Below are 19,136 nucleotides of genomic sequence, written 5' to 3' on the forward strand. Positions count from 1 at the left end.
CAGATCATTTTATTAATGTTACCTGAATATGCACCTGTTGATTTATCCATTCTTCTGTTGATGAAATTTGCATTTTCCCATGGTTTAGCTATTACAAACCATGCTATTGTGAATGTATCTATGCATAGCCCCTGGTACATGTGTACTATAAGTCTTCTAGGGGTGCATATCTAAGGATAAAAATATTGGCTTATGAAGTTTATCCATCTTCAACTTCAAAGATTAGGCAAAAATATTTTACATCTTTCTCTTTTTTTAAATTTACAGACAAGACAGAGAGACAGACACATACACACACATGCACACATTTCCTAATCTCTTGTTTTGTAAATATTATAACACAGGACAATAGTATGCATGCACCCAATAGAAACAAACATGATGGTAAAGTCAAAGTTTCTTTTCTAAGATGGTAGAAGATGATCAGTTCAGTTTAGCATTTCTGGAACTCAAAATCTCACATCTATCTCTCCATAAATTGTGGTGTGGGAAATAATACCAAGGATGGAGCATAAAAGAATTGTGAAGCTCTAAAATTGTCCTTCGTTTATTCAGTATGTAATTGCTGCTCCTCTACTCTCTGCTTGGCACTGTCAGAGTCATCATGGTGAATAAAAACACCATTCCTTCCTCAAGAAACTCGTATTAGTCAGCTAGAAATATATTAACAATTAAATTTAAAATAACAAGATATGAACAAAGAAAAAGGACCAGAAGAGTACAAATGAAGTGCCAAATTCAGTTAAAAGGGTAAAGAATAACTTCACTTAAGAGTGGCATTCATTCATTCATTAATTCAACACATATTTATTGCGTTCTTAGTGTGCTCCTGGCACCGTTTTGGGACTATTAATATCCTGCCGTGTCAACAAAGCAGCCACACTGTCATGGAGCTGACATTCTAGTTAGGGGGAGAGAGACGGTAAGCAAACACAAATCACCCTGAGGTAGAACTCAGGTAGGCGTGTGTGGGGAATAGGAAGATTAATAGGAGAGCTGGGCTTTGAAGGGTCAGTAGGAGTTTTTGTGGTGGTTGTAGGGAATACGGGCAGCAGGAATATCATGTAGAAGCACAGAATATCCAAGAGTAGGGAATAGGGAGTTGTTTTGGCTTCTTAGGTATGTGGAAAAAGCAAAGGATAGGAAGGATTTTCTGGGAGAAGAGATGGGATTGAAAGAGGAGATGGTGTATAGAATGCTTATTATTAAAAAAAAAACAACCTTCAAACATGCCACAAAGGTAGAGGAAATACTATACTGAACCCCTGTATCTCAATTGCCTAGATTTTATAATTATCAAGAATTTGCCCCTTCCTTCTTCTATCCTCCTTTCTTCTTCTCCTCCTCCTCTTCTTTTTTGCTAAAATATTTAAAGCAAATCTCAGACATTATGTAATTTCCCTAACATAACTCAGAATATATTTCTAGAGTTACATGAATTTTTGAAAATATAGCCATAACGTCATTATCACATTTGCCAAATTTAATGAAATTTCCTTGCAACATTCAATAGCCAACCCATATTCAAATTTAGCACATTGTCTGAACCAATTTTTAAACTGATTGATGTATTCAAATGAATATCTAAATGAGTTCTACCATTTGTATTTGGCTATTAAGTCTTTAATTTTTGTTTTATTTATTTATGTTTTTTGAGACAGGGTCTCACTCTGTTGCCCAGGCTGGAGTGCAGTGGCATGATCATGGCTTCACAGCTCACTACAGCCTTGACCACCTGGGCTCAAGAAATCCTCCCACCTCAGCCTCCTGAGTGGCTTGGAATACAGGTGCATACCACCGCCATGCCTGGCTAATTTTTGTGTGTTTTTGTAGAGACAGGATTTTGCTATTTTACCCAGGCTGGTCTTGAACTCTTGGGCTCAAGTGATCTGCCCCCCTTGACCTCCCAAAGTGTTGGTATTACAGGCTTGAGCCACTGTGCCTGGCCTAAATCTTTAATCTTTAAAAAATTTCTTTTGACATGGAACTCATTAGTTAGAACTAAAGATTTGAGTAGATTTAGGTCCATCATTTTTGGTTTGGCTCTGTGTCCCCACCCAAATGTCATGTTGAATTGTAATCCCCACATGTTAGGGGAGGGGCCTGGTGGGAGGTGATTGGATCATGGGGGTGGATTTCCCCCTTGCTGGTCTTGTGATAGTGAATGAATTTTCACAAGATCTAATCATTTAAACATGTGTAGTACCTCCCCCTTCTCTTTCTCTCTCCTGCTGCCATATAAGACATGCCTTGCTTCCCCTTTACCTTCTACCACAATTGTAAGTTTCCTCAGGCCTCCTCAGCCATGCAGAACTGTGAGTCCATTAAACCTCTTTTCTTTATAAATTACCCAGTCTCAGGCAGTTCTTTATAGCAGTGTGAAAACAGACTATTCATAAGTGACACTTCATAAATGGTCTTGGATGACACTTCACAAGTGGTCTTGGATGCTGCCTTTGTTTCATGTCATGAAGCATATATTTTTGGTAGCCCTACTTTAATGATGCAAAGATTAATCATTGAAATTCACATGGTGACACTGTTTCTCTCAAGTATAAGTTCACTGTGGAACTTTCATTTATTTTTTTCACCAGCTGTTTTTTTAAGCTATAAACATTTTGTAGAGAAGTTTCATTCTTTAGTTATATCCCTTTGGTTATCCAAAATAAACTTCACAAAAAAGGTTAGATAATTTCTCAATTCTTTCCCTAAAGTTCTACCTTAGAAAGAGTGTTTGGGGTCTCAGTTACTGCCAGTGGTGACCAGTGTTCTCCCTTTCTCTCTCATACACATTAAAAACTCATGTGTTTTTATATATTCATGTTTATGAACCAATACAGTTATTAACAAACTGTTTTTCAATGGCGATAATAATGAGCTGCTCTGGGATTTGAGAAAAGAATGATACGGATTTCAAGAAAATAGGAAATTACTAGGTAGAAGAAGTTAAAACTCTTCATACAAAAATGCTGAGATAGAACTGAGGGAATTGGTCATCTCTCTTTATCACAATAGAACTGCACTGAGACTCTCTATATGATCAAAGGTGATGTTTAAGCTCCAGGTAATGCCTAGTTGCTTTCACAGGTGATTTAATGCAACATAGATAAATCATAAGAGAAACATTACATTGTCCTTTGGGGTTGATTCTGAGGAAGAAATAGGGAATACAATAAAGATAGTGAAGGGAAAACTGAAATGCTATATACTAAAAAAATGGGGATTAAAGTTCTGCTCAGGTATTCTACCACCCACTACAGTCTAGTACAAAATTCCATTTCCAAATGAAATGTTTCATATACAGGCCACTAGAGTAATGAAGAATACTTCCTTTGACAAATACAACATAGACCATTGGATCCTAGACATCATATTCTGAATTTCTCATTTCACCAATGTGGAAACTGAGTCTACAAGATATTGTTAATAATAATTCACACAATAAAAGGACAATTTTCCTGAAAAATTATCTCTACTAGATTTTTCCCATCAGCATAAAAGGTGCTGTTATTTCTCTTTTCTTAAAACACATACACATACCTTTTAGTTCTAGTTCTCCCCATAGGTTTATAGATAAACTGGAAATAGTTCCTGGGTTCTGACGTCCTAATTCTATATGTAATATTTCATTTTACTTCACCACTTGTCTGACTAATGCAAACCTCAAACTTAACATGGCCATAACAGAACTCTTAATCTTTCTCCCCAGTCTTCACATCCATCTCTTCACACTCTAGCGACAACATCATTCTTGCAGTTGCTTAGATCAAATACATTTGGGTTATCCTTGGCTCTTTCTCACTTCATATCTTTTCCACTGGGCAACCCTGCACTATGTACCTTTCCAATATTCTAGAAACATTTTGCCACCTTTGCTATAACCATCCTGGTCTGAGCCACCATCATTTCTCACTGCAGTTGAAAAGCCTGTTAACACATTCTCACTATCCATTACAGTCTAGTCTCAACACAGCTGTCAGTGATCTTTACAAAAGTCATATTCTTTCACTGCTTTGCTCAAGAGTCTCTAATGACCTTTTACGTCACACTGAGTAAAAGGCAAAGTCATTATAATGATCTACAAGGCCCTGTTTTATCTGACTCTTGTTACTTTTCTGACCTCATCTGCTTCTCTCCCCATCTAATTACTGTCCTTTGGTCACACTTACCTCCCTGCTTATCCTAGACTGCTTGCTCCTTCTTCTTGCACACATTCACTCCTCTATCTCTGGTTCTTTTTCTCCAAATACCTGGTTGGATGTCTTCCGTACTTCTCTTGTCCTCGTCCATCCCCTACTCAGTGAAGCCCTACCTGATTGCTCTGTTTAAAATCTTCATCCCTATCACCTATCAATAGTTAGCTCTCTCTTCTACTTTAGTTTTTTTCCATTAAATTTATCATCTTCTGCTACATAAAACTCAAAAAAAATGAAATCAGTAATCAACTGAAAAAAATCCACTGATATGGCAGCTTTATGTGGTTAAATAAAGAATTTATTTACTTGCTGTATTTCCCACTGGAATGTAAACTCTGTACTTCTCATTAGTGACTGGTATAAAATAAGCATTCAATAACTGTTGGCTGAATTAAATACCTAGGAATACATTAACCAAAGGAGGTGAAAGATCTCTACAAGGAAAACTACAAAACACTGATGAAAGAACTCATAGATGACACAAACAAATAGAAAAAAATCCCATGCTTATGAATTGGAAGCATCAATATCATTAAAGTGACAATAGTCCCCAGTGCAATCTACAGATTCAGTGCAATCCTTAGAAAATTACTAATGTCCAAAATTGACAAATGGGATCTAATTAAACTAAAGAGCTTTTGCACAGCAAAAGAAACCACCATCAGAGTGAACAGGCAACCTACAGAATGGGAGAAAATTTTTGCAACCTACTCATCTGACAAAGGGCTAATATCCAGAATCTACAATGAACTCAAACAAATTTACAAGAAAAAAACAAATAACCCCATGAAAAAGTGGGCAAAGGATATGAACAGACATGTCTCAAAAGAAGACATTTATGCAGCCAAAAAAACACATGAAAAAATGCTCATCATCACTGGCCATCAGAGAAATGCAAATCAACACCACAATGAGATACCATCTCACACCAGTTAGAATGGCGATCATTAAAAAGTCAGGAAACAACAGGTGCTGGAGAGGATGTGGAGAAATAGGAACACTTTTACACTGTTGGTGGGACTGTAAACTAGTTCAACCATTGTGGAAGTCAGTGTGGCGATTCCTCAGGGATCTAGAACTAGAAATACCATTTGACCCAGCCATCCCATTACTGGGTATATACCCAAAGGATTATAAATGATGCTGCCATAAAGACACATGCACATGTATATTTATTGCAGCACTATTCACAATAGAAAAGACTAGGAACCAACCCAAATGTCCAACAATGATAGACTGGATTAAGAAAATGTGGCACATACACACCATGGAATACTATGCAGCCATAAAAAATGATGAGTTCATGTCCTTTGTAGGGATATGGATGAAGCTGGAAACCATCATTCTCAGCAAACTATTGCAAGGACAAAAAAACCAAACACCGCATGTTCTGACTCATAGGTGGAAATTGAACAATGAGAACACATGGACACAGGAAGGGGAACATCACACACTGGGGCCTGTTGTGGGGTAGGGGGAGTGGGGAGGGATAGCATTAGGAGATATAGCTAATGTTAAATGACGAGTTAATGGGTGCAGTACACCAACGTGGCACATGTATACATATGTAACAAACCTGCACATTGTGCACATGTACCCTAAAACTTAAAGTATAATAAAAAAAAATAAAGTTACTAATGTCATTCTTCATAGAATTAGAAAAAATTATTCTAAAGTTTATATGAAACCAAAAAAGGGCCAGAAGAGCAAAAGCAGTACTAAGCAAAAAGAATAAAGCCAGAGGCATCATGTTACCTGACTTCAGATTATACTACAAGGCTGTAGTTACTAAAACAGCAGGGTACTATTCAAAAATAGACACAGAGATCAATGAAACAGAACAGAGAACCCGGAAGTAAAGCCACATATCTACAACCCGCTGATTTTTCACAATGTCAACAAAAATAAACAGTTACAAAAGGGCACCCTATTTAATAAATCGTGCTGGGAAGATTGGCAGAAGAATAAAACTGGACCCCTATCTCTCACCATATACAAAAATTAATTCAAGATGGATTAAAGATCTAAATATAAGATCTGAAACTATAAAAATTCTAGAAGGAAACGTAGGAAAAATTCCTAGACATTGGCCTGTGCAAAGAATTTATGACTAAGATCCCCAAAACAAATGCAACAAAAACAGAAAGAGAAACGGAATTTAAAAAGCTTCTGCACAGCTAAATAAATAACCAATAGAGTAAACAGACAACCTACAGAATTGGAGAAAATATTTGCAAATTATGCCTCTGACAAAGGACTAATATGCAGAGTCTACAAGGAACTCAGTTAGCAACAACAACAAAAAACAACAAAACCAATAATCCCCTTAAAAAAGAGCAAAGGATGAGAATAGACACTTCTGAAAAGAAGACATACAAATGTCCAACAGACATATGAAAAAATACTCGACAGTAATCATCAGAGAAATGTAAATTAAAACCACAATGAGATATCATCTCACATCAGTCAGAATGGCTATTATTAAAAAGTGAAAAACAACAGATGTTGGCATGGATGCAGAAAAAAGTGAAACCTTATACACTGTTAATGAGAATGTAAATTAGTACAACATCTGTGAAAAACAGGATGGCAATTTCTCAAAGAACTAAATATAGAACTGCCATTTGACCTAGCAATGCCTCTGGATATCTACCCAAAAAAAGAAGTTATTATATAAAAAAACACCTGCACTTTTATGTTTACTGTGGTGCTATTCACAACAGCAAAGTCATGGAATCAACCTAAGGTCTATCAGCATATGATTGGATAAGGAAATGTAATATACATACACCATGAAATACCATATGATTGTAAAAAAGAATGAAATCATGGTCTTTGCAGCAACATGGATGGAGCTAGAGGCCATTATCCTAAGTGAATTAATATGGAAACAGAAGATCAAACACCGCACGTTCTCACTTTTAAGTGAGAGCTAAACAATGGGCACACAAGGAAACAAAGATGGAAATAATAGATACTGGGGACTCCAAAAACGGGAGAGGTTGAGAGTGGGGGTGAGGGTTAAAAGATTGTACTTATTACAATGTGTACTATTTGGGTGAGGGGTATACTGGAAGCCCAAACCTCATCATTATGCAATATATCCGTGTAACAAATTTGCACATGTACCCCTCAATCCAAATTAAAAAAAAATCAAAAACCAAATTATTGGCTAAACGGCTGAATGAATAAATGGCCAACCTGGAGACTTCTATTATGTAGAAAAGAAAGAAAATAAATTCAGTAGTAAAGCTGGACATAATTCATATTGAGACTTTTTGATAAATGATTTGAATACCTTGGAAAGAAGAGATTCTTGTCCTGAAGTAACCTATTTTATTTTCTTCAAGACTGTGGCATCTTTCTCATTATCTGACTTTTAAAGAATTAATTCTCCAAAGTTTATGGGTTTAGATGTCAGTGAGGGATGGATTTCAGATGTCAGGGCAGAGTGCTGGTTCGCTTATTAAATCCATTCATTTCTTGTTCCATTGCAATAGAGCCCTGATTTTAAACAGTGAGGCAAAATGTACAGCTAAGACACCAAATTTTATAGCTATTGATAACTAGACTTGGCCAATGAAATATAAGTGGAAGATGTTTCCAAGAGCTCTTTAAATCAAGCTACCTTGGCTGGAGACATTCTGTTTGCATTTCTCCTCCCTTCCCCCTTTTTTCCAATCTAAAGTTCAACAAATATTTCCAGGAGTTTCAGTAATCCTACTGAATTAGGATGTAACTTGAGGATGAAAGCCTTTTCTCAAGTGGCAGAATACAAAGATGAAATAAATATGGTCTAATGATTGATGTCACAGAGCTGCCATTCACATTCTGGACTGTCTACATCTGGACATGTCTTATATGCAAAAAAAAGCCATATATTTTTCTCAGCTACTGTTTTTGATTTTTGTTTTGAGACAGGGTCTCACTCTGTAACACAGGCTGGAGTGCAGTGGCATAATCATGGCTCACTGTGGCCTTGACCTCCCCAGGCTCAGGTGATCCTCCTGCTTCAGTCTCCTGAGTAGTTGGCACTACAGGTGCATACCACCACACTCAGTGATATGGTTTGGCTGTGTCCCCACCCAAATTTCATCTTGAATTGTAGTTCCCACAATCCTCAAGTGTCGTGGGAGGGACCCTGTTGGAGGTAATTGAATCATGCGGGTGGGTTTACCCATGCTGTTCTCATGATAGTCAATAAGTCTCATGAGATCTGATGATTTTATAAAGGGCAGTTCCCCTGCACATGCTCTCTTGCCTGCTGCTGTGTAAGATGTGCCTGTCTTATTTTTTTGCCTAACACTATGATTGTGAGGTCTCCCCAGCCATGTGGAACTGTAAGTCTATTAAACCTCTTTTTCCTTATAAATTATCCAGTCTTGGGTATTCTTTCATAGTATGAAAATGGACCCAAGTGGTCAATTTTCTGATTGACCAAGTACTGGTCAAGTGGGATGCTGCTGTAAAGATACACAACAATGTGGAAATGACTTTGGAACTGGGTAACAGGCAGAGGTTGGAGCAATTTTGAGGGCTCAGTAGAAGATAGGAAAATGTGGGAAAGTTTGGAACTTTCTAGAGGCTTGGAGGACTCAGAAGACAGGAAGATGTGGGAAAGTATGGAACTTCCTAGAGACTTGTTGAGTGGCTTTTACCAAAATGCTGATAGTGATATGAATAATAAAGTCCAGGCTAAGTGGTCTCAGATGAAGATGAAGAACTTGTTTGGAACTGGAGTAAAGGTCACTCTTGCTATGCAAAGAAACTGGTGTCATTTTGCCCTTGCCCTAGAGATCTGTGGAACTTTGAACTTGAGAGAGATGATTTGGTGTATCTGGTGGAAGAAATGTCTAAGCAGCAAAGTGTTCAAGAGGAAGCAGAACATAAAAGTTTGAAAAATTTGCAGCCTGACGATGCAGTAGAAAAGAAAAACCCATTTTCTGGGGAGAAATTCAAGCTGGTAGCAGAAATTTTCATAAGTAATGAGGAGCCAGTTGCTAATCACCAAGACAATGGGGAAAATGTCTGCAGGACATATCAGAGACCTTTGTGGCAGTCCCTCCCATTACAGGCCCAGAGGCCTAGGAGGAAAAAAGGGTTTCCTGGGCTGGGTCTGGGGCCCCTCCTGCTACATGCAGCCTCAGGACTTGGTGCCCTGTGTCCCAGCTGCTTTAGCTGTGGCTAAAAGGGGCCAAGGTACTGCTCAGGCTGTGGCTTTGGAGGGTGCAAGCCCCAAGCCTTGACAGCTTCCACATGGTACTGGTCCTGTGGGTGGGCAGAAGACAAGAATTGAGGTTTGGGAACCTCCACCTAGATTTCAGAGGATGTATGGAAATGCCTGGATCTCGAGGCAGAAATTTGCTGCAGGGGCAGTACGAACATGGAGGACCTCTGCTAGGACAGTGCAGAAGGGAAATGTGGGGTGGGAGCCCCCAAACAGAGTCCCCACTGGGGCACTGCCTAGTGGAGCTGTGAGAAGAGGGTCACTGTTCTCCAGACCCCAAAATGATAGATCCACCCACAGCTTGCACTGTGCACCTGGAAAAGCTGCAAACACTCAATGCCAACCCATGAAAGCAGCCAGGAGGGGGACTGTGCCCTGCAAAGCTACAGGGGTGGAGCTGCCCATGACCATAGAAACCTACCTCTTGCATCAGCATGACCTGGATGTGAAACGTGGAGTCAAAGGAGATCATTTTGGAGCTTTAAGATTTGACTGCTCCTCTGGATTTCAGACTTGTGTGGGGCCTGTAGCTTCTTTGTTTTTGCCAATTTCTCCCATTTGGAATGGTTGTATTTACCCAATATTTGTACCCCCATTGTTATCTAGGAAGTAACTAACTTGCTTTTGATTTTTCAGGCTCGTAGGTGGAAGACATTTGCCTTGTCTCAGATGAGACTTTGGATTGTGGACTTTTGAGTTAATGCTGAAATGGGAAGGGCCAGGGGTAGAATGATGTGGTTTGGCTGTGTTCCCACCCAAATCTCATTTTGAATTGTAGCTCCCATAATCCCCACATGTTGTGGGAGGGACCTGGTGGGAGGTAACTGAATCATGAGGGCAGGTTTTTCCGTGCTATTCTTATGATAGTGAATAAGTCTCATGATATCTGATAGTTTTATGAAGGGCAGTTCCCCTGCACACACTCTTGCCGGCTGCCATGTAAGACGTGCCTTTCCTACTCCTTTGCCTTCCACCATGATCATGAGGCCTTCCCAGCCATGTCGAACTGTGGGTGTATTAAACCTCTTTTTCTTTATAAATTATCCACCCTTGGATATTTCCTGATAGCAGTATGCAAATGGACTAATACACCTGCCTATTTTTTTTTTTGTATTTTTTGTAGAGATGGGGTTTCTCCATGTTGCCCAGGCTGGTCTGGAACTTCTGGGCTTGGTGATCAGCCTGCCTTGGCCTCCCAAAGTGCTAGGATTACAGGAGTGAACCACCGTTGGTTTAATATGTTTATTGTCTTTTATTGTCTTTTTTTTTCTTTTTTTTTTTTAATAGTGTGAGGCAGCTCTGTTACTCATAGCTGCTTGCAGCTCTTTGTTTTTTATTTTTAAATTTTTTTGTTATTTAGTTTTTATTTCATAATCATAAACTTAACTCTGCAATCCAGCTAGGCATGGAAGGGAACAAGGAAAACAGGGAACAAAAAGGGAACTGAAGCGAGAGCACAAAGATTCTAGGATACTTTGAGCAAATGGGGTGGAGGGGTGTTTGCCTGAGCTACAGAAAGAATGGGCTGGTGGTTAAGATGAAACACAAATCAAACTTACTAGAGTTGTCCACAGTCTGCAATAGTGATCTTCTTGCTGGTCTTGCCATTTCTGGACCCAAAGCGCTCCATGGCTTCCACAATATTCTTGCCTTCTTTTACCTTGCTGAAGACCATGTACTTGCCATCCAGCCACTCAGTCTTGCCAGTGCAGATGAAAAACTGGGAACCATTGGTGTTGGGTCCACCAGTTTCCATGGACAAGATTCCAGGACCTGTATGCTTTAGGATGAAGTTCTTGTCATCAAATTTCTCCCCACAGATGGATTTGCCACCAGTGCCATTATGGTGTGTGAACTTGCCACACTGACACATAAACCCTGGAATAATTCTGTGAAAGCAGGAACCCTTATAACCAAATCCTTTCTCTCCAGTGCACAAAGGTTTTCTGCTGTCTTTGGAATCTTGCAGACAAGATTCCAAAGGAGACGTGACCCAAGGGTTCGCCATCAACAGCGATGTCAAATAACATGGTGAGGTTGACCGTGGCTGATAGTATGGGGCTCCCAGTGGTGGTGGCGCCTGCAAAGCCTGCAGTTCTTAACAAAAAGAATGGTGTTGTTATGTTAACAAGAAAATTCAAAAGGTATACCTAATAGAAAATATGAAACATTTAGAAGAAATTCTGCCTTACTTATTTTTGTACATAAGTCATACCTAATACTAAAATATCTCAGGAAAATGGTTGGAGAAACTCCTAATTACAGGTAAGTTTCTAACTTACATATGAAAAGATCAATTTATGGCATAGCTTCTATTTCTTTTCACAGCTTTATTGATGTATGTTTTATATAGCATAAAATTCATCCATTTTAAGTGTACAATTCAATTTAGTATATTCACAGAGTTGTGCCACCATTTCCAATTTAATTTTAGAACTTTTTTTTTTTGAGATGGAGTTTCGCTCTTGTTGCCCAGGCTGGAGTGCAATGGCATGATCTTGGCTCACTACAACCTCTGCTTCCTGGGTTAAAGCGATTCTCCTGTCTCAGCCTCCTGAGTAGCTGGGATTACAGGCATGTACCACCATGCCTGGCTAATTTTGTATTTTTAGTAGAGATGGGGTTTCTCCAACACTCTAAAGATAAACCTTATACCCTTTACAAACCTATTTTCCATTTCTCACCCTTACCTTTAAACCCTTTGCCTCCAGCCCTGGACCTAGCCATAGCTCCCGACGAGGACTAATTTACTTTTCGTCTGTATGGATTTGCCTATTCTGGACATTTTACATACACAAGTCCGTATCATATGTAGTATTTTTGTGTCTGACTTCTTTTTCTTAGAATATGTTTTCAAGGTTTATCCATGTAGAATGTAACATTACTTCACTTTTTATGGCCAAATAATATTCCACCGTATGGATGTATGACATTTTGTTTGCCTGTTCACCTGCTGATGGATGCTTAGGTTGTTTCTGCATTTTGGCTATTATGAATAATGCTTCTGTGATTGTTCATGCATAAGTCTCTGTGTGGACAAGTGCTTTCATTTCTCTTGGGAGTTTTCATTTCTCTTAGGAGTGGATTTGCTGGTCATATGGTTTAACATTTTGTTTATGTTTAACATTTTGAAAAATTGCCAAATTGTTTTCCAAAATGGCTTCGCTGTTTTACAATCTCAACAGCAATGTATGAGGGTTCCCATTTTCTACATTCTCTACACTTGTTATTATTTCTCTCTCTCTTTTTTTTTAAATAATCATCCTAGTGAGATTGAAATGTAATCCCACTGTGGTTTTGATTTGCATTTATCTAACGACTAATGATATTGAGCATCTTTTCATGTGTTTATTGGCCATTTATGTATCTTCTTTGGAGAAATGTTTATTTAATCCCTTTGCTCATTTTTTAAATTGGGTTATTTATTTTCCTATTGTTGAGTTGCATTTTTATATATTCTAGATGATTGCTTTATCAGATATATGATTTAGAAGTATATTCTTTGGTTCTGTGGGTTGTCTTTTCAATTTTTTTTCTGTCCCAACTTTTATTTTAAGTTCAAGGGGTATATGTGCAGATCTGTTACATGGGTAAATTGTGTGTCATAGGGGTTTAGTGTACAGATAATTTTGTCACCCAAGTAATCAGCATAATACCTGATAATTGGTTTTTCAGTCTTCTGCCTCCTCCCACACTCCACCCTCAAATAGGCCCTGGTGTCTATTGTTCCCTTCTTTGTGCCCATGTGTACTCAATGTTTACCTCCTACTCATAAATGAGAATATATGGTATTTTGATTTCTATTCCTGCAATTATTCACTTAAGATTACAGCCTCCATCTCCATCTATGTTGCTGAGAAAGCCATGATCTCATTTTTATAGCTATGTAGTATTCCATGGTGTATATATACCACATTTTCTTTATCTAGTCTGCTGTTGATGGGCATCTAGGTGGATTCCATGTCTTTGCTATTGTGAGTAATGCAGTGAACATATGCATGCATGTGTCTTTATGGTAGAACAATTTATATTCCTTTGGGTGTATACCCAATAATGGAATTGCTGGGTCAAATGGCACTTCTATTTTAAGTTCTTTAAAAAATCCCCAGACTGCTTTCCACAGTGGCTGAACTAATTTACGTTCCCACCAGCAGTATATAAGCATTCCCTTTTCTCCTAGGATCTTTATAGTTTTAGGTTTCACATTTAAGTCTCAGTCCATTGTGAGTTGATTTTTGTATATGGTGAAAGGTAGGGGTCCAGTTTCAATCTTCTGCATATTCTTAGCCAGTTATCCCAGCAGCATTTATTAAATAGGGAGTCGTTTCCCAATTGCTTTTGTTGACTTTATCCAAGATCAGATAGTTTTAGGTGTGTGGCCTTATTTCTGGGTTTTCTAGCCTGTTCCATTGGTCTATGTGTCTATTTTTGTACCAGTACCATACTGTTTTAGTTACTGTAGCCTTGTAGTATAATTTGAAGTTGGGTAGTGCGATGCCTCTGGCTTTATTTTTTTTTCTTAGGATTGCTTTGGCTATTCAGGCTCTTTTTTGGTTGCAAATGAATGTTAGAATTTTTTTTACCCTAATTCTGTGAACATGTCATTGGTAGTTTGATAAGAATAGCATTGAATCCGTAAATAGTTTTGGGCAGTATGGCCATTTTAACAACATTGATTCTCCTATACATGAGTATGTAATGTTTTTCCATTTGTTTGTGTAATCTCTGATTTTTTTAAGCAGTGTTTTGTAATTTCCATTGTAGAGATCTTTCACCTCTCTGGTTAGCTGTATTGCTGGATGCTTTATTCTTTTGTGGCTACTGTGAATGGAATTGCATTCTTTTTTTGTTTTTTGAGATGGAGTCCCCCTCTGTCACCCAGGCTGGAGTGCAGTGGTGCAGTCTTGGCTCACTGCAACCTCTGACTTCTGGGTTCAAGCGATTCTCTAGCCTCAGCCTCCCAAGCAGCTGGGATTACAGGCAGACCACCAAACCCAGCTAATTTGTTTGTATTTTTAGCAGAGATGGGGTTTCGCCATGTTGGCCAGGCTGGTCTCTAGCTCCTGACCTCAGGTGATCCACCCGCCTTGGCCTCCCAAAGTGCTGGGAATACAGGCATGAGCCACCATGCCTGGCCAGGGATTGCATTCTTGATTTAGCTCTCAGCTTGGATGTTATTGATTGGCATACAGAAATGCTACTGATTTTTGTACATTGATTTTATATCTTAAAATTTACTGAAGTTGGTTATAAGATCTAGAAGCCTGTGGGCAGAGACCATCAGGTTTTCTAGGTATAGTATCATATTGTTTGACTTCCTCTGTTCCTATTTGGATGCTTTTTTTTTTTTCTTTGATGGAATTTCACTCTTGTTGCCCAGGCTAGAATGCAGTGGCATGATCTTGGCTCACTGCAATCTCTACCCACCAGGTTCAAGAGATTCTCCTGCCTCAGCCTCCCAAGTAGCTGGGATTACAGGCACCCACCACCACACCTGGCTAATTTTTGTACTTTTAGTAGAGATGGGGTTTCACCATGTTGACCAGCTGGTCTCGAACTCCAGACCTCAGGTGATCCACCTGCCTCGGCCTCCCAAAGTTCTGGGATTACAGGCGTGAGCCACCGCGCCCAGCCTGGATGCCTTTTATTTCTTTATCTTGCCTGATTGCTCTGACTAGGACTTCTTTTCTTCTCTTTTTACATTTTTTTATTAAAAAAAAAGTAGAGACAAGATCTCACTATGTTGCCCAGGCTGGTCTCAAACTCCTGAGCTCAAGTGATCTTCCTGCCTCAGCCTCCCAAAGTGTTGGGATTACAGGCATGGGCCACTGTCACTGGCCAGGAGTTCCTCTTTTCAGTTTTGTATGCACAAAAGTTCTACATCTAAATGAAGCTTAATTTATCTATATATTTTTTGTTTCATGTGCTTTTGGTGTTTTATCTAAGAAATCAGCCATTGCCTAATCCAATGTCTCAAAGATTTACTCCTATGTTTTCCTTTAGGTGTTTTATAATTTTACCTCTTACACTTAGATCTATTAGCCATTTTGAATTAATATTTGTGTATATTGTGAGGCAGAGATGTCCAGACTCATTCTTTTTCATGTGGATATCCAGTTGTCTGAACATCATTTTTAAAAATACTCTTATTTTCCCACTGAATTGTTTTTATATCCTTGTCAAAAATCAATTGACAATAAATGTGAGAGTTTATGTATGGACTCCTATTTCTATTCCATTGATTTATATTCTGTTTCTTTGTCAGTATTGCACTGTCTTGATTACTGTAGCTTTATATTGTGCAAAAGTGATTGCGGTTTTTGCCATTATTTTCAATTGTAAAACCTGCAATTACTTTTGCATCAACCTAATAGTAGGTTTGGAAATCAGGAAGTGTGTCTTGCAACTTTTTTATTTTTTGATATTCTTTTGGCTATTCTTGATCCCTCGCATTCCCATATAAATTTTAGTGACAGCTTGTCAATTTTTGAATTAAAAAACAGTTGGAAATTTGATAGATATTTTGTTGAATTTGTAGATTAATTTGGGGAGTATTGCTATCTTAATTTAAGTTTTCTGATTCATGAATATGGCATGTCTATTTATGTAGTTCTTGTTTAGTTTCTTTCAACAGTATTTGTAGTGCTCAGTGTACAAGGCCTGAGATTTTTTTTTGGCTAAAATTTTCCTAGGTATTTTATTTGCTGCTGATATAAATGGGATCATTTTTAAGTTTCATTTTCAGATTGTTCATTACTTGTAGATAGAAATACAATTGATTTTTGTATATTGACCTTGTATCCTGGCAAGTTTTTGAACTCATTTATTCTACAAGTTTTAAAATCTGATTCCTTAGAGTTTTCTATATACAAATATAGATAGCTTGCAAATAAAGATAGTTTCATATCATCTTTTTCAATCTTTTTTGTTGCACAGTTTCTTTCCTAAAGCCTCAAGAACAGTGTGGATTAAAGTGGTGAGTGCAGACATCCTTATCTTGTTCCTGTTCTTAGAGAAATGGCACTCAGTTTTTCTTCATTAAGCATGATATTAGCTGTGGTTTTCCATAGATATCCCTAATCAGACTGAGAAAATTCCTTTTTATTTCTAATGTTTTAAAAGTGTTTTTATCATGAAAATATGTTGGATTTTTTCAACTGTGTTTTCTTTTTTCTTTTCTTTTTTTTCTCGAGACAGGGTCTTGTTCTGTCACCTAGGTTGGAGTGCAGTGCTTGATCATGACTCACCACAGCCTCAACGCCCGAGTAAAGTTGGAACTTTAGGCAAATGCCACTATGTCTGGTTAATTTTTGTATTTTTTTGTAGAGTCAGGGTCTTGCCGTGGTTGCCCAGGCTGGTCTCGAACTCCTGGGCTCAAGCTGTGTACTGACTTTGGCCTCCCAAAGTGCTGGGATTATAGGCATGAGCCACTGCACCCAGCTCAACCGCTTTTTCTATGCCTTTTGAGAAAATCCTGTTTTTTATTTTCTATTTTTCTACTAATATGGTATATTACATTGATTGATTTTTGTAGCCTAAACCACCAACTTTATTCCTGGGATAAATCCACCTTGATCATGATGTATAATTCTTTTATATTTTGCTGAATATTGCTTGCTAGTATTTTGTTAATAATTTTTGTGTCTATATTTATAAGGGGTATTGGTTCATTGCTTTCATAATCCTTTTTGTAAAACATCATTATTTTTTTTTGTTTATGAGACAGGGTTTCCCTTCCTCACCCAGGCTGAAGTGCAGTGGTGCGACTTTGGCTCATTGCAACTTCCGCCTCCTGGGTTCAAGTGATTCTCTTGCTTCAGCCTCCAGCGTGGCTGGGACTACAGGTGTGTGCCACCACACCTGGCTAATTTTTGCATTTTTAGTAGAGATGGGTTTTTGCCATGTTGACGAGGCTGGTCTTAAACTCCAGGCCTCAAGTGATCTGTCCGCCTTGTCCTCTCAAAGTGTTGGGATTACAGGAGTGAGCCACTGTGCCCGGTGGAAAACATTAAAAAAACTCTTTGAAAAAATTTCAGACTTAATAAAAGGACGTAGAATCCCCGTACACTTTTCATGCAGCTCCATCAAATGTTAGCACCTAAACACACTTGCTTTAGCATTATCTATCTGTCTATCTATCTATCTATCTATCTATCTAATTTATGTGTGTGTGTGTGATTTTTTTTTTTTGAATTTTTTTTTCTCAAATCACAATTTGAGCCAATTTGGACACCTTTAATGTTCCGGATATGCCCAGCTATCTTCCACATTGGGAACATCTATTTATATAGGCATCTTTTTCTGAAGATCTTTTACTTCCTATTTTCAAGAAGTAACCTCTTCTCATCCTCCCAGTTTCAGTCAGTGATACCTCATCAGTGTAATCTTCCAATACCCCACCCGTGTAAGGCCCACCATTCTTTTCTGTCCCTGCACCCTGATAATTTCCCCTATGAAGATTTTTGCAATTTGAAAATCTGTATGTATTTATTAGTTACCTTAATTGTTCTTTGTTTTTCTCACTGGTTTATAAACTCTGAGAGGAGGGTGTCATGTTTCTTCTATGCACCATGGCATAATCAATGTTTAGCACAGTGCCTTGCATGCAGTAATTATTCAAGAGATATTTATTGAAGAATAAATTAATAAAATATGGAATAAATGCTTAGATAACTAGTATATGTTTTCAGGACTTGATTTTTCTGTGAGTTGATTCAAGCAGTATATGTTTCTCTCTGGAAGGAGAGTGAAAAACCAATTAAATGTTATTCAGTATAGTTTGAGATGCTTTTAAATTAAATATTAGATGCCAGTACTGCTGTAGTTGGATCTTTGTCCCTTCCAAATCTCATGCTGAAATTTGATCCCCAGTGTTAGAATTGATGCCTAATGGGGGTGTTTGGGTCATGGGAGCAGATCCCTTATGAATGGCTTGATGCTGTAGTAGTGGTAATGAGCATGCTGTCGTTCTATTAGTTTCCCCAAGAGCTGATTGTTAAAGAGTGTGGCACCTCCCTCCTCTCTCTTGCTTCCTCTCTCACCATGCAGTCTCTGCACACATGGGCTCCTCTTCACTTTCTGCCATGAGTGGAAGCAGCCTGTGGCCCTTACCAGATGCAGATGCTCAATCTTGAACTTTCCCAGCCATGAAAATCATGACCCAAATTAACCTGTTTTCTTTCAAATTATTCGGTCTCCGGTATTTCTTTATAACAACCCTAAATAGACTTAGACAATGACTTATTTCACTTTGAAAGAAATCAAAATAGGGAGTAAGAATTTGTTTACAATTGAAATAACACAAAAAGGATAATTGTGATTTAAAATTTGGGGAAGTAAGTAAATAATATATACCAAAACTAAGATATTTAAAGTTACTATAGAAAAAATGCAAATAAATGAGTAAACAAAGAAAAGAAATAAAACCAAAACCAAAAGCCCTCTATTAACAAGAGGGGATCGGGGAGGGGTGCATTTTGTTCCTCTAAACTTAGTATCTAACTTTAAGGAAAACATATTTACTAAAGATTTTTCAGGGCCTATATTAAGGATTCAATAATATCGACAAAGAGTGGCAAATATGTTTATTTTGTTTTGGTCTGTTGATTATTTCAGCAGGTATGATTTTTAGAAAATTGTGAGTCACTTTGAGGTAGGCAGTTAGAGACCTGGGTACCAACTGGTATTTAACAGAAACAGAACGACATACAGCA

The 19,136-nt window shown here is 38.1% G+C and overlaps 1 protein-coding gene and 1 pseudogene across 1 annotated transcript in view; one reads left to right on the top strand and one right to left on the bottom strand.

The window, feature by feature from the left end:
- LOC134758013 (putative uncharacterized protein encoded by LINC00336) overlaps nt 1-19,136 on the top strand; it is an 85,465-nt gene that overhangs the window by 50,693 nt on the left and 15,636 nt on the right. The window contains exon 4 of the mRNA XM_063703531.1: nt 16,360-16,399. Coding sequence (XP_063559601.1) covers nt 16,360-16,399 — 40 coding nt within the window. The remainder of the gene's footprint in view (nt 1-16,359; nt 16,400-19,136) is intronic.
- Nucleotides 10,982-11,453, bottom strand: LOC115933989 (peptidyl-prolyl cis-trans isomerase A-like; annotated as a pseudogene).

This window comes from Gorilla gorilla, chromosome 2 (genome assembly GCF_029281585.2).
Source record: "Gorilla gorilla gorilla isolate KB3781 chromosome 2, NHGRI_mGorGor1-v2.1_pri, whole genome shotgun sequence".
NCBI classification, from domain to species: domain Eukaryota; kingdom Metazoa; phylum Chordata; class Mammalia; order Primates; family Hominidae; genus Gorilla; species Gorilla gorilla.